This window comes from Nycticebus coucang, chromosome 12 (assembly GCF_027406575.1).
Source record: "Nycticebus coucang isolate mNycCou1 chromosome 12, mNycCou1.pri, whole genome shotgun sequence".
Classification (NCBI taxonomy): Eukaryota; Metazoa; Chordata; class Mammalia; order Primates; family Lorisidae; genus Nycticebus; species Nycticebus coucang.
This window is the reverse complement of record NC_069791.1, coordinates 3,560,053-3,576,297: the sequence shown is the minus strand read 5'-3', so window position 1 is coordinate 3,576,297 and position 16,245 is coordinate 3,560,053. Positions and strand designations below refer to the sequence as shown.

Genomic DNA, 16,245 nt, shown 5'->3' with positions numbered 1-16,245 from the left:
CTCTTCTGCTCCCATTTGGATGCCCTTTATTTCCTTCTCTTGCCTGATTGTATTGGCTAGAATTTCTAGCACTATGTTGAATAGCAGTGGCGATAGAGGACAACCTTGTCTGGTTCCATTTCTAAGTGGAAAAGCTGTCAGTGTTACTCCATTCAGTAAAATATTAGCTGTGCATTTGTCAGAGATGACTTCAATCAGAGTAAGAAATGTGCCACCTGGGCGGCGCCTGTGGCTCAGTGAGCGGGGCGTGGGCCCCATGTACTGAGGGTGGCGGGTTCAGGCCCGGCCCCGGCCGAACTGCAACAAAAAAGGTGGCCGGGCGTTGTGGCGGGCGCCTGTGGTCCCAGCTACTCGGGAGGCTGAGGCAGGAGAATCGCCTGGGCCCAGGAGTTGGAGGTTGCTGTGAGCTGTGTGACGCCACGGCACTCTACCGGGGGTGATGGAGTGAGACTCTGTCTCTACAAAAAAAAGAAATGTGCCACCTATGCCCATATTCTTCAGTGTTCTAATTAGAAAAGGATGCTGAATTTTATCAAATGCTTTTTCTGCATCTATTTAGAGGATCACATGGTCTTTGTTTTTGCTTCTATTGATACGGTGAATAGTGTTTATGGACTTGTGTATGTTAAACCAGCCTTGGTCACGATGTATGATTTTTTAAATGTGCAGCTGTAATCTATTAGCTAGGATTTTATTAGAATTTTTGTATCTGTATTCATTAGTGAAATTTTGGTCTGAAGTTCTCCTTTTTAGTTGAGTTTTTTCCTGGTTTTGGTATCAGGGTGATGTTTGCTTCATGGAACATGTTGGGGAAGATTCTTTCCTTCTCAATTTTTTGGAATAATTTCTGTAGCATGGGTATAAGCTCTTCTTTGAAGGTTTGACAGAATTCTGGTGTGAAGCCATCTGGACCAGGGCACATTTTGTTGGGAGACTTTTTTATGATGCCTTGGATCTCAGTTCTTGAAATTGGTCTGTGCAAGAGAGCTATTTCTTCTTGATTACATCAAGGGAGAGAGTGTGATTCCAATTCTTAGTAATACAAACAAAGTCAGGGGTATCTCCCTACCAGACTTTAGGCTATACTACAAGGCCATAGCGATCAAAATAACATGGTATTGACACAAAAATAGAGACACAGACACTTGGAACCAAATAGAAAACCATGAGATGAAACTAATATCTTATAGCAACCCAATATTTGATAAAGCAAAGAACCTACGCTGGGGGAAAGAATCCCTATTCAATAAATGTGTTGGGAGAACTGGATAACTACATGTAAAAGACTGAAACTGTCTCACCTCTCAACATTTAGAAAAATTGATTCAAGATAGATAAAAGATTTAAACTTAAGGCATGAAACAATAAAAATCCTCAAAGAAAGAGTGGGGAAAACACTTGATGTCCACCTGGGAAAAGATTTTATGAAGATTTCTGTGGCAGTTGCAACCATAAGAAGAATAGACAAATGAGACTTTAATTAAACTGAAAAGCTTCTGTACAGCTAAGGAAACAGCAACCAAAGCAAACAGATAACTTTCAGAATGGGAAAAGATATTTGCATATTACGGAGACCTTATATCTTTTGTAATAACCTGGATGGAGGTGGAACACATTCTTCTTAGTAAAGCATCACAAGAATGGAGAAGCAAGAATCCAATGTGCTCAATTCTAATATGAAGGCAGAAGATGAGCTGATGGCAGGGGTACAGGGGAATGAGTGAGTGGAGAGAGGGGAGGAGGAGGATGGGGGGGTCATAGTATACCACACCCCTCGTGGAGATGGGACACAAGTATAAGAGGGACTTTATCTAACAAACGCAATCAGTGTAACCTAATTCTTAGTACCCTCAATGAATCCCAAACAATGAAAAAAAAAAGAATCACTTGGAAAGCCTTTAAAATGACAGATGGTTATAATGCATAGCTGGGGCTGAGAACCATAGTCTGAATAATGTACTTTTAGCAGAAATCTACAGAAAGGGGTCACTGAGCTGGGGGAGACGACACATTTCTCTTTCTTCCTTCATACTTATCTCCTCTGCTCTCCTGCTTCCCTCTGTCCCACCTGTTTTTAGGGCTGGGTATGTGTGTTTTCTGTGAGGGCAGAGGGGAGGAGTGGTGAAGCATGAGGGTGGGTAGAGCATCGGGGTGAGAAGTTGTAATATTACAATGGTCAACTAGCACAGCTAATCCAACACCAAGGGACATTTGCACTATAAAACAGGGAGACTCAGGGAATTTTAACTTAATAGGTCGGGAGTTGTAACCACATGGTCATGGGATGCAGTGGGGAAGCCTTAGTATGGGTCTCTTTTGAAATCCCCAAATTGCCCAGGCAGATCATTACTGAGACCATTGCAATGAGTGTTAGAAAGGCAGGGGCTGCCAAGGCTGTGGGAGCATCATGGGAAGCTTCAGAGGCTTGATGGGACTGCACGTGACGGTCCACCTCTGAGACCTGGTCTCACATTGCCTCTAGCCCTGGACTCCTCAGAGTAAGGGCATTACAGCTTTGAAAAGAGCAATGAGTGAGTGAAAAAACAAGAAGGCTCTCAGAGGGGAAATCACTTCTCTCTCCAGCCACTTACGGTCCCAGGAGGAGCTAAGCCCGGCCTGTGCCTTGCACCCCCGGCCTCACTGCCATCCCCAGCAGCCCACACCTCAAGGGAAAGGGAATTCTCAGGAATAAGGACCAAGCATGTGTGGAACATAGCCACTTTCTATAGGAGAAGGCAGATGAGGCAGTTACTCAAGATGAGGCGGAATTTTTGAAACAGATCAAACAAAAATTCAAAATAAGCATAATAAATGTCCCCCAAGAGATAAAAGAGAAAATAGAAAGATTCAGTTATAAAGAAGAGCCAACTGAAAATAACAGATATGAGAAATATTACAGTGGAGATAAAGAATTTAAAAATGGGCCAAATATTAGAAAGAATATAGTTCAAGTATGTTAATGAGCTGGTCGCAGAATGCTCCCAAATGGCATCAAAGGGAGATATTTCCTCTGAGAAGGGTTAACAACTGGGGTGGTGAAAGAGGAACTGTGAAGCCCTGTATATAATACAGGAAATCTCTGAACGCATTCAAAGCCAAACTTCCCCAGAATCAACTGGGTAGAAAAAGAAGTAGCTTGCATAAATAGATTGTTATGAAATTTGAAAACATCAAAAAGAAAATTCTTAGAATTTCTGAAGAGAAACAGCAAAACACATAAAGAAAACTATAAAATTGATATAAAACTTTGGAACAGAAACACAGGGATGAGAAAGACAGCAGAGTCATATTTTCTAGGTGTTGAAAAACTTTGAACTTAGAATTTGTATCTAGTTAAACAATAATTTAAATGCGAATTGTTATAAACATATTGTCAGACAAAGAACAAGCCTCAGAAGGTCTTCTAGGGACAGATGAAAGCATTTTTGAAGGAAGCAGAACAGCAGAGATATTGCAGGAAGACACCGTACAATATACAAGAAAGAAAGGATAAACAAATAATAATGATTAGCAGAAACAATGAAATATATTCATGACATTCTGGGTCTATCAATGAGACAGAAGGTTTGTGGGTTGGGGGAGGCGGAGGAGAGCGCCTGAAGATGCCCAAGCACCTGTCTTCCTCATGGAGAAGACAGAGGTATTAAGTCTAAGAAATCAATCTTCACATAAGTATAAGAACATGTTCTCTCTCCAAAGGAAGGTAGAAAAGGAGAAAACATGATATACAAAAAATAAAAATTGTATAGCAGAAGTAAGTTCTATTATAATGCTAATAATACTAAGTACATATAATGTTTTAAAACACAGAAGATTTCAGATCAGAAAAAAAGTAAAAGACCAGCAGTACACAAAAAATAAATGGATTAGAAAAGACAGGAGAACATGAGTAGAAATTTATGTCAAAGTAACGTCAAGGGTTAAAAATTTCAATAAAAAACAGAGTCATGGCGGAGGTGGCGAGGCGCGGGGGAGCCGCAGGGGTTGTCACCACAGCAGCCCGTGAGGTGCAGAGAATTTTCAGATGTGAACCTTTCTTGGTCGTCCAGCCGATAAAGGACCTCATACTCAATTGAAACAGTGTGCTGGCATTTTCTCTATAATTCCACTTGCATTGGGTACAGATTTGGAGGCCCCAGTGAGATCTCGCTAGCTGGAGTGTCCGACGCCCTGCAATGCCCCCTGGAGAGGGCAGAAATTAAGGTGAGGCGCACCCTGAGGCATTCCAGGCCCTGTAATTTCCTGAACTACTCTTGAGGGCTCTGAAGAAACTCAGATGGATTCCACCAAAATCCTGGGTCCGAAACTCCCTCTCAAGAGGGAAAATAACTGTGTGCTGGCTGCTGTCTGTATCCCTGTCTATAAAGTGTTTGCAGTTTGTCTGAGGGAAAGGGATGAGAAACACATGGAAGAAGCTGCCCTGTTAAGAACTGTGCTGAAAGATTTTGAAAAAGTGCTTGTGGAGAGACTACTGCAACATGTCTCTGGGAAGACTGAGAACTTTAAACAAGAATAACTTACATGCCCTGATGTTCAGAAGTCAAGAAAACCATTTTCTGTCTTTTGAGCTTCAGGAATGTATATACTCACAAGCAGAATGTGAAACATTTATTTTTCCTCTCTCCTTGATTTCTCTTGAATTTGAAAGCCATTTATGTAAGGAGTTACTCTACTGGGTGCCTTGTTGGAATGATTACAAAAACGTGTTTCTGACTGTCTCAGAAGTTGAAGGATACCACCTTATTGGACAGAATTTCTATTGTTTTCAAATCTAATTTTAAACATAATATTTCAAGATGATAGTCAAAAATTCTTTTACAATGAAATGCAAACAATTTAATGTCTCAGGCTATATGAAGCACTTGTACTTGTGGCATGAGCCAAGGTCCACATGGTACTTGAGACCTCCTCCGTGCTGCATACTAGGGGCTACTGGTACAAGATTCCTCGGGCACTGGCAGCTAATTTATCTAGCAGTTTCACTATAAATTCATGTTGCATGTCTTTAAAATTTTCTTTTTTTTTTTTTTTTTGAAGGTTTCAAATGTACTTTATTTCAGTAATGCCATATTTTAATGGGTACACAGTGCTTTTACTTGGCATCAATTATGAGTTGGTTCTGACACAATTCAGTATTCCACCAGCTGGGATGATTACTGATCTCTCCATTCCTTTGGGGTGACTCTGCCAACAGGGGACAGGTTCCATTCTATTCCAATTTGTGTCACTGCATATGTCCATACAGCAATACAGAAAGTGGCTCCACTAGCTAATACAGCATTACCATATTTATCATAAAAATCAGGTGTTCGTTTCTGGTGGCTCGCCCTTGCCATTGTTTGCTGAATGTATCGAACTTGGAGACGAGTTAGTGCGTTCTTGGCCAAGAAAAACATCGTGAAATTGAAAATGGAACTGCAGCAATTCCAGGTGATAGTTCGGTGCAAATTGACTTCAGATCCCCTTGCCTCTTTAAAATTTTCAAAGTTAGTATTAGAAAACATTCTAAATGCACATGCTGATTTCATTTTTTTTTTTGGTGAGTATGCTTACTTCCCATGTTATGGTTAAAAAAAAAAGTTACTTTGTGCAGACACGGGAAAGAGATCTGAAGAAATCCAAGACTCTTCAAATCAATATTCCAGTGATTTTAGTGGTATTTGAAAAACACTTCATAGGTTACTTGTCCATTCACTATGGTGTATGCACAAAATAAAGCCAATGGCAACACACCTTCTTCTACTCACTCTTCACAAAACAGTTACATTTCCTTAAGGATGACTTGATCAGTTATAGTTTAAAATTTTTCATAAAGAACATCTTTGTTCTTGTTGAAAATTGAAGTCAACATAATTAAAATCACCAAGTCATAGGGTCCACCTTAAAATGTACTTGTAACAAACCAAATCTACATTTTGAATCATTTTAGCTTTCATAATTTAGGAATCTTGCCAGATGATTATGAAGACAGTTGAAAAGTCCAGTAAATTACTTACTTGCATTAACACAATTTGCATGAAAATATTTTGCTAAAAAGGTTAGAGACCAGTGAGAGCCAGCAAGAGCCTACACATATTTGAAAGTTGGAAAATTTTATCAGTTAGAGAATACACAATGGCTAATTTTGAATATTTGATTTCTGAAACAGAAAATGCAACAGATAACCTTGAGTCTAGGCAAACATTTAAAACCACATATGGTACTAATGTTCTGTACCTTTCAAAAAGTGCAGGACTTAAGTCTTCTCAGTGTCTTTCTGCCGGCCCTGTGTCATGAGATGGCAATGATGACGACGCCAGGGCCACTTGATGTTATCTCTCCAGGACAGACAGGAACGTCCCTCATCAGAGTTGTCCAAAGGACAGATTTCATCTAGTAAGGAACGGAAATTTTCAATTACTTTAGAATATATAAATGTTAACATTTTATGGAAATCCCCGTTAAACAGATCAACAGACAGCATGTAAACAATTAACAGGAATGGAAACACTGACTGAGTTCTCAAAATGACACTATATAAAAGAAACTAAGTTTTAGATTTTTACCAAAGTCTGCAAGTACTCTGCATTGTAACCAACGAACTACATAAGGGTCTCGAATCACAGATTTTTAAAGGATATACCCTAATCATGGAGCTAGACAATGGGAGGGTCTGTAATATCAGCTGAAATACCACAATCTGGGCAAAACTTCAGAATTACAGTTGTAGAGTACAATTCTTTGGAGTTGCTTTGATCTTGCCTGGATTTACTTCTGAATCTATCTAGTGCAACAAATAGTTATATAATTATTAAAATGATTTCCTTCAATAAATATTAAAAATAAAAAAAATAACCAGAGTCACTGCCTCAGTACCCGTAGCACAGTGGTTAAGGCGCCAACCACACACACCGAGGCTGGTGGGTTCAAACCCAGCCCAGGCCAGCTAAACAACAATGACAACTACAACAAAAAATAGCCGCGCGTTGTGGCGGGCGCCTGTAGTCCCAGCTAATCAGGAGGCTGAGGCGAGAGAATCGCTTAAGCCCAAGAGTTTGAGGTTGCTGTGAGCCATGACACCACGGTACTCTACCCAGGGTGACACAGTGAGACTCTGTCTCAAAAACAAACAAACAAAAAAAACCCCCAGAGTCATTAGGGGAAGAATATATAAAATTATCAACAATCCTTAAAATATGTAATTTGGGGCTACTGAAAAAAAAAGTCAATAATTATAGTTAAGTTTTCTTTTTCTTTTTAGAGATAAGGTCTCACTCTGTCACCCAGGCTGAAGGACAGTGGTCACATCACAGCTCACTGCAGCCTTGAACTCCTGGCTCCAGTGATCCTCCTGCTCTTAGCCTCCTGGGTAGCTGGATGCCTGGTGGCAGGAACCACAAAAACAGCCTGACCGGATGCTGTCCGGGTCACACTGCCCGACACTACCCCAGAGAAACCAAGGCGTTCAGGGACTTTTGGACGCCCCTGGCCTGAACTGAACACTGCGCCTTGTAACGGCAACTGGAGATTTAGGCGTTAGAAGCGTTAGTCTGGCTGACTTCAGCTTTCAGGAGCGTGGCGAGAAGAGGCATCATTACCCTTTAATTTCTGTAGCGCATATTTACTGACACAAAGAGTCAAGCAGTAGGAAAATTCTTGTAAAAAGAGACAGGAGGGTTAGGAAGTTGGTCGGGTACTGTACTGGCAAAAGTGGCATGCACCAGTCACAGAAGGGTTAAGTCATTTGTCAAAGACACACAGCGGTAGATGCACTTTTCCTGGTATGTTGTGTTGCCTCACAAATAATATGATGACCACAGAAAGGAGGCAAAAACATGGAAAGCCCCCCAAGGTCAAAATATTTTAGAATAAAAGCCACACACTAATAGTAACCCATTTCCTCAAAGTTATACTAGTTTCTAGTCCTCTGTCCATTCCTCATCCCCACTGCCTCCTCCTATGAGATCACATGGCATGGGTCTTACGTCTATAACAGCACTTGCCACAAGATATTCTAATGCTTATTACATACCCCTCACTCCTACTAGACTGCCAGATCTTCAAGGGAGGTGATCAAGCATTATTTATTGCTGTATTTGTGTGTCATAGAGCTGGACGCCGTGAAATCATGTTGAATGGACTGGTTAATAAAGGCATGAGAGAGAGAATGACTTACAGAAAACCACCTTGACGGACGAGGTCATCCAGCCATTCGGCCTTGAAGAGAAGGTAAAATGAGTTTATATATGACCTAGTGAGACCTCAAACCAAGAATAAAGCAAATTTTCGTATTTTTGCTTCAGTTCAACCAAGAAAACAATTTGCCTTTTGCTATCTAAATAGAGAGGCTAACAAGGACAGCTGCAAGGCATTCTAAGTGATGCTGGAAAAGATTCTATCATTTTCTTTGTTGTGAAAATATGACTAAATGGTGAGACAAGGCCTGGGCTGGGCGGGCTGGAAGCCAGTCATGCCACTGGCAAATGATTTCGCAACCCCCGCCCTTTCAGAGTCTCTGTGCAAGTCCTCATCAAGGGCAGCACGCAGCCTTCAGTCATCTGCAAACAGGCCCAGCCCTACCATTTAGATATGTTCAAACAATCTGCCATGCACTTAATAGCTAGGTCAGTAACACTTAGATGAAAACGTCAATGCTTAAAGAATTTTTTTTTCCTTATAAATTTTTCCCTATAAATTTTCTTCCTGCCTCAGGGGAAAATGAATTTTGATTTAGGAGTAGAAAGAACAGTTTTGATCAAGCCAAAGGATACTCTTTGTTAGGACAGAATTGGTGCTTTAAACAGAAATGTGTTCTTATAGCATCACGGTATAAAAGATACCTGGGGAAACTTCTTTACTTATAAAGAACGCCTCTAATGGAATCACACTTGCTGAACATACTAGCAAAATATTAAAACAAGGTGAGCATAAATAGCAGCAGGGGTGTCCATTACCAATCGTTATAAAATTCCAGGAAAATTACACTTACAATCCTTGACTTAATTTTTCAATATAATAAAGAGGAAATTATATCTGCAGGGAAGGTGTTGATGGCGATACTCTCTTTCCTCCCAACTACCTTCATTCAAGTTAAAATAGAGCAAACACTAGGGCTCATACTAGAAATATCAATAATGAGTATTTAAAGAGCATCTTTGACTCATAAAAACAGTAATGGAAGGGTATAGGCAATTTCTGTGTTTGGCTCAGAACATTCTTGTCCATTTATTCTAATGTTCCCTTTCATTTCTGAAATTAAACAACAGAAGAGGAGCTGCACGTGTCACCTGTCATGCGGGTCCTGTCTTGGTGCGGAGGCTCCGCTGGAAGCTGGTGGGAAGGGAGGAAGGAGCGCCTTAGCAGAGAAGCCACCCTGCTCTCCTGTGCGAAGGGTCTCTGGCGGGAGGATTCTTGCACTGTCTTTGACGGAATAAAACTGGTATTCTCCCAGCTGGAGTGCTTTCCGTTTATCCACCTGCTGGTGCATTTATCCCATTTATCTGTCCATTAACAGATACTCAGTGGCCTCGATTCCGGCGAGGCATCATACTCGGTGTGGGGCGCACGGGCCCTGCTGGCCACAGGCTGGGCCTCCGGGGCAGAGCGCCGCGCCCAAATCCCCGCTCGCAGAGCGACAGCGAACAAGTTACTCAATCTCTCTGGGCCTTGGTTTCTTCACCTGTGAAATAACACAGACGAGGTTGCTGTGTGGGTTAAATAGGTCACCGTATGTCACAGCCCCAGGAAGTGCCCAGCATGTGGGAAGGGCCCCGTGTGGACTCCTCGCCATTATTCCTGGAAGGTCTCAAATAGTGGGCCAGAGCTTTCCCCTCCAGGGGCAGAAGGACAATTTCCAACTCTAGTAAAGCGGATTGTATGAAGGGTAACTTAATGTCAAGAGGTAAAAGTAATGAACGACAGCCGCCACCAGCCTTGTTCCTGACCCCGGGGCTCCCAAGTCAGGCGCTCGGGCTCTGACTCCTCGGTCCTGCCCAAGCGTCAGAGCCGCCTGCCCAGCCTCCGCCCGCTGGCAGGGAAGGGTGACCTCCCTTCGGCCTCCTGTCCAGGCACTTGGGAGCACTCTTCTTCTTCACTGATAGCAGGTCTCAGTTAGGTTGATTTTTCATCTAGATTTTCCCTGGAAGGCTGGATTCTATTATTTACTTATTTATCCCCACAGCCTCAGACCAGGTTCTGCTGTACATAAAGTTCTGAACTCCCTGGCTTCAGCTGTCCCTGCTGAGAAGCTCCTTCCAGGTCCATGGTCCACACACTGCACTGGAGTCCCATGGTGTCAACATCGCTGAGAAAATCCCCCTTTGGAGACTGTGGCTTATACTTTTAGCTATACTCTTCAAGGAGCTCTCCTGCAAGCTCAGTCAGTCTCCTTGGCCTTTGCCTCAGGATGATTGAGCTATAATAATCCCCTCCCCGTGTTCCCTGAAACCTCATTATAATAGAATTTCTAACACAGGGGAAAAAATCATGTTGGGTTGAAATCCTTTGATCCTTTAGAAATTAAATGATAGACTTCTAACTATGCCACCATACGGAGTATGGCTTCAGAAAGTTCTCCATGACAAGTTCAATGGGTTAAATCAAACAAGTAGAATCTAATAAGGGGGTTAAATATTTGATATTGCTCTGAGTCCTGAAATCCAAGTGCACAAGTACAAGGTGAGAGAGATGCCTTTTAACAACATGCATACAAAATTTAAGTTTTTATTTGTCAATAAATGTAATTCTAGTTTGAAGTGTGACTACGTGGTAGGCTAAATAATGGCCCCCAAGGAGATCCAGTCCCAATCTTGGGGTCTGTGAATGTTACCTTACATGGTAAACAGGGCTTTGTAAATGTGATTAAACTGAGGATCTTGACTAGGGGAGACTGTCTTGGAATACTCAAGTGGACCTTACATGTAATTCTTACAAAAAGTATCCTTATGAGAAGGAGGCAGAGGAGACTGGATGAGGGAAAATGTGTGAAACAGAGGCAGTGTGACATGAGGAAGGTGCCCCAAGCCAAGGAATGTAGGCGGCGTCCAGAAGCTAGAAAAGGCAAGGATTCAGACCTAATGTGGGGATGAGGCAGAACGTGAAGGCCCCGAGAGCCCCAGTGCAGCTACTTTTGCAGGTTCCAGACCCCAACCACCTGGGATAAGGACGTCACCTGAGTGCTGGCCGAGGAGCACTCAGGGATGGATGCGTCACTAAGCCACATACCTCACAAACGGCACTTCCGGTCTGTGACACAGCGTATGACCAACCTTTATGGACCATGCTCAGGACAATGCTGGTCACAGGTGGCTGTTTCCCAACAGGGTTTTCGGACATATGAAAGTGTTACCATTGCCCCATTGCATGTCCCCTCCCAAGGATCTGTTCTCAGTGTCTCATGTTCTGTCACTAGTGTCCTGGCTTTTGAATTCTTTCCAGTGCAACCCACTTGGTGAGTTCAGGGGGCTTTCCTCCCTTCACTGTGACACCCCCTTCATCAGCCTCCAGAAAGGGCTGACCGTACCAACACCTGGCTTCCAGCCCCGTCTGACTATCTTGAATTTCCAGCAGGTAAAAGAATGAATTTGAGCTGTTTTTAAGCCACTAAGTGTGTGGGAACTTGTCACGGAAGCCTTGGAAAACTCACACGGACTCTCACCCTGTTCCAGTTGGACCACATCTACATTTAAAAGCTCTGCTGGGTCACTGCTTATCAAGAAGGGTGTCAGTATGTTGGGGTGACTCCTAATTATAAAGAAACTTCAAACCATGTCAGGAGAGGAATGCTGGAAATTACTGCTTACAAAGCAGTGAGGACAATGTAAGGGTGCATGGCATACCTTTTGGGGGTATAGGACACAACTATAAGAGGAACTCTACCTAACAAATGCAAATATTGTAACCTGGTTGTTTGTGCCCTCACATTAACCTGAAATGAAAAAAAAGAAGCAGTGAAGACTCTAGACTTCAAATAAATATGACCTGTGCAAGGTGACCACCCAAGGGATTATAACAAACTGGTCAACACAAGGAGATGGTCAACGTACTGCCAGAACCTGCATATCTATGAAGGTTAGGTCAACTTGAGGAGGTGGTCAGAGCGGGGAGGTGGTCAACTTAAGGAGGTGGTCAGTGCGGGGAGGTGGTCAGTGCAGGGAGGTGGTCAGTGCGGGGAGGTGGTCAGTGCGGGGAGGTGGTCAGTGTGGGGAGGTGGTCAGCGCGGGGAAGTGGTCAGTGCAGGGAGGTGGTCAACTTAAGGAGGTGGTCAGAGTGGGGAGGTGGTCAGAGCGGGGAAGTGGTCAGTGCGGGGAGGTGGTCAGTGCGGGGAGGTGGTCAGTGTTGGGAGGTGGTCAATGCAGGGAGGTGGTCAGTGTGGGGAGGGGAGGTGGTCAGTGCAGGGAGGTGGTTGGTATGGAGGGTTTCCTATATTTGGAGAGTCATCATATACAACAGGATCCAGCCTTGTTCTGAATGTTCCCAAAGGATGGAACTGGTGTCACAGTTAGTGGTTTTGCATGTATTTGCATGATGATTTGTTTAATACGTTTCTCCTCCCCTGGACTCTGAGCTTCAGAGACTGGGGTTGGTCATTATTTCATCTTCAATGCCTAAAGCACCAAACAGCCACTCAAAAACATGGTAACAGACTGCAAGAATTTTTTTAAATTCTCTTCTGTGAGATTTAGTGTATAAAATAATTTGTTATAACAAAGAAAGTCAAATAGCAGTAGCTTAAATAGAGTAGTAATTCAATTCCCTCTTCCCAAATGGGCAGGGGCACGTGAGCATCCCAGGGCTGGAGGGCTCTGCTGTGAAGCCAGGAGCCCAGGCTCTTCCTCCCTGCTGCCCTGCTGTGTCCTAGATTTGTGCTTGCCCCCGGGATGGTGGCTATGCTCTAGTCAGTGGGAATGATAGGGTGGCAGGCAGCCGTCCTACCAAGAAGGTGGCACAGACACTGCACACGACACTTCCATTCACATGCCACAGGCTCCAGGTTAGCTATGGGTTCACAGCCAACTACATGAAGGCTATGGAATACATTCTGTGAAGCTGGTGAGAATGTGCCCAGTTACAGTGTTGGGGAGGCTACCGCCGAGAGGAGAAAGGGGGGCTGGCTGTGGAGGGACACTTCCTTGCCTTCTAGGAAGCTATAAATTCACATAAAAGAAGTTTATACCCTTGTCTTCATTTGTTCTAGGTTCTCCTCTCCTTTCTCTAAATGTTTTCTTTTCTTCTTTATTAAAGTTCCTGGGCGGGTAATATTTACATGATTTATAGACAAATTTTATTAACTAATTCTTATTGTTCTTAAAATCCAATCTGATATTCACATTTTCTATTAGAGCAATTAAAAAATACACACGTACATACTAAACCAATTGCCACCATTAAATGTACTTAAACCATGTAAATTACTGTAATTAATTCATATTATCTTCATTATTTTACAGTGCTAATCCAGATTCACTGGACCATACTTTGAATAGCAATTTCATTCCATTGCTTTCAAAGTTATTCAGAGGTGTGAAGTTCTAGTAAACCATGCAACTTGTCACTTTATTGATGAATGGACTCAGTGATGAAATTTCTATCAGATCTCCTAATAGACGGTAATTATCATGGAATCCTTTTATAATGTATCAATTTATGATTTATGAAAAATAAGATGATGAGCATAGGTTTATGATGGGTAAATAATGAGTGATTGGCTTTTTGAAGAATTCTATATATATATATATATATATATATATATATTTTTTTTTTTTTTTTTTTGTAGAGACAGAGTCTCACTTTATGGCCCTGGGTAGAGTGCCATGGCATCACACAGCTCACAGCAACCTCCAACTCCTGGGCTTAAGTGATTCTCTTGCCTCAGCCTCCCGAGTAGCTGGGACTACAGGCGCCCGCCACAACACCCGGCTATTTTTTGGTTGCAGTTTGGCCGGGGCCGGGTTTGAACCGGCCACCCTCGGTATATGGGGCCAGCACCCTACCCACTGAGCCACAGGCGCCCACCACAACGCCCAGATATTTTTTGGTTGCAGTTCAGCCGGGGCAGGGTTTGAACCCGCCACCCTCAGTATATGGGGCCGGCGCCATACCGACTGAGCCACAGGCGCCGCCCGAAGAATTCTATATTTTGAACTTTTGGAGAAATTTTTGTACATGTAAGCTGTGGGACCAAATTCAGAACCAGTAACATTTTCAGCCCTGTTTTCAACATGCAAAATCTATCTTTTTGACTGTTTCCTCTGCATCCATATTCTCATTCACCTTGACCTGGGCCATGAGAGAGACCTTCTGCCTGGTCTCTTCGCTGCTCCCATCCCTTTCTCCTTTTAGCCTGTCATACACACAGTAGCCACAGTGATTACTTAGAAACCTACATTGGACCAGGTTCCTCCACTATCTTCCCATCATACCTACATGGAATAGAATCTAAAGTCCTCACCATGGCCCGCAAAGCCATACTGTATGTGACTTGCCATGTAACAAATGACCCTCAAAACTTACCACTTGTAAATGACAATAACCATTTATTATCTCACCTGGTTTCTGTGAAGCAGTTTTGGAGAGACTGCACTAGGTGGGTCTCCCTCGGGGACTCTCACACACTGCACTTGGGATGTCTGCTGGGACTGCCATCATCTGAAGTTCACTCCACCATGGTGAGTCAGTGCAGCTGGTCATCCTGGCTTACTCACAGGCCTACAAGTTCAAGTTGGTTATTGCAAGAGGCCTCGGTTCCTGACCACTCCCACCTCTCCTTATGAAGTCCTGATTGTCCTTACAGCATGACAGTTACTTTCCCTGAGAGTAAACAATTCCACAGGGAGCAAAGTAGAAGCCTCAGTGTATTTTTTTCAGAAGCCACATACTATTATTTCCACAATATCCTGTTGGTTCCTCCACTCGGCATGGGAAGGGACAGCACAGGGCGGAATCAGAGGCTGGCACTGGTGGGGATGTCCTGGCGGCTGCCCCTCTGCACCCATCTCTCACCGTTCTCCGCACTCCACTCCTCGAGAGACCTTCCTGCTCTGTCTTGGGCATGTTATGAGCACTCACGCCTCTGTCTTGCAGGAAACTGTTCCCACTGCTGGCATCATGCCACAGACATCCTTGTGTCTCTCTCCCTCTTCTTACTCAGGTGTCTGTCTGCACATAAGCATATTACAGGACCTTTCCTCACCACTCCTCACACACAGTTCATGCTTTCCAGCTCCTAACATGCTTTGCTTTTCTTCATTAAACCTCTCACCACTCAACCTATCATATATCAATTTACTTATTGTCTCCCTCTAGGAATAGGGACATGGGCCCCAGCCACAGAGCCTAGAATAGTCCCTGTTGATAGTAAGTACTCACTGGGTCTTCCTGAATAGTAAATGAACAAATTCTATATAAGATCTAAATTAATTCCTAACAATGTGTAGCCAGAAAAAAAATAATTCTTTAAATTCATCCTTGACTCAGCCATGGTGATTATTGCCTAGTTTAATAATATATCAATAGTAAAAACTCCTATGAAATCACTAAATAAATCTTAAAATAATACTTAGATTGGAACAAAGAAAATTAAGTATAAACCATGTGGGCAATGTAGTAGGAACGAGAAGTATTATACATGTTTGATTTTGGTCTATAATTATTTCTTCTTTACAAAGGGTTAGGATTCCTACTTTCATTGAATTAATTAAGTAGATTTGAGAAATTATTCACAATGTAATGGTAAAAAAGTAGAAAATTTAGGATTATGTATATCTTATAGAACACAGAAGATACTTAATTTTCTCATAATTTCACAATTGTATTATTAATAATTAATATAATTATGATAAAAAATATCTGGAGAGAATCCAAGGACTTCTATGCAAGGGACAGGTAAGTGAGCACATATCAGCTGCATTATCAGTGGAGAATTGTTCTTTGGAGAAGTTACTACATCACTTTCCTCTCAGCAAACCTTTGTTGAGCATCTCAAGTTTTATGAAGCAAGGTTTGTGCATAGTCTAAGTGATTTTATATCAGTTCAAAAGAAAAATGTCCCTGAAGAAATTCCAAAATTACATATGCATGTTCTTTTCTTCTATGTAGAGAAATTAAAACTATTGGGTAGATGAAAGTAATAACATATTTTTCTCTGTTTTCCTAACTTCATTTTGGTCTGAAGAACAGTCTAAATGATTCTGAATATCACACTAGCCTTGGGAGAGAACTAATTGAGATGTTTGGAAACCTCTGCTGGTTTACAAAACATGATGTTAC

General features: G+C 42.5%; 1 protein-coding gene across 1 annotated transcript; it reads right to left on the bottom strand.

Moving 5' to 3' along the window:
• Positions 1-5,055: 5,055 nt before the first annotated feature.
• On the bottom strand, positions 5,056-5,463 carry LOC128562195 (cytochrome c oxidase subunit 7B, mitochondrial-like). The gene has a single exon (XM_053556898.1). The coding sequence runs from the start codon at positions 5,394-5,396 to the stop codon at positions 5,154-5,156; it is 243 nt and encodes an 80-aa protein (XP_053412873.1). The 5' UTR covers positions 5,397-5,463; the 3' UTR covers positions 5,056-5,153.
• Between the last annotated feature and the right edge of the window lie 10,782 nt (positions 5,464-16,245).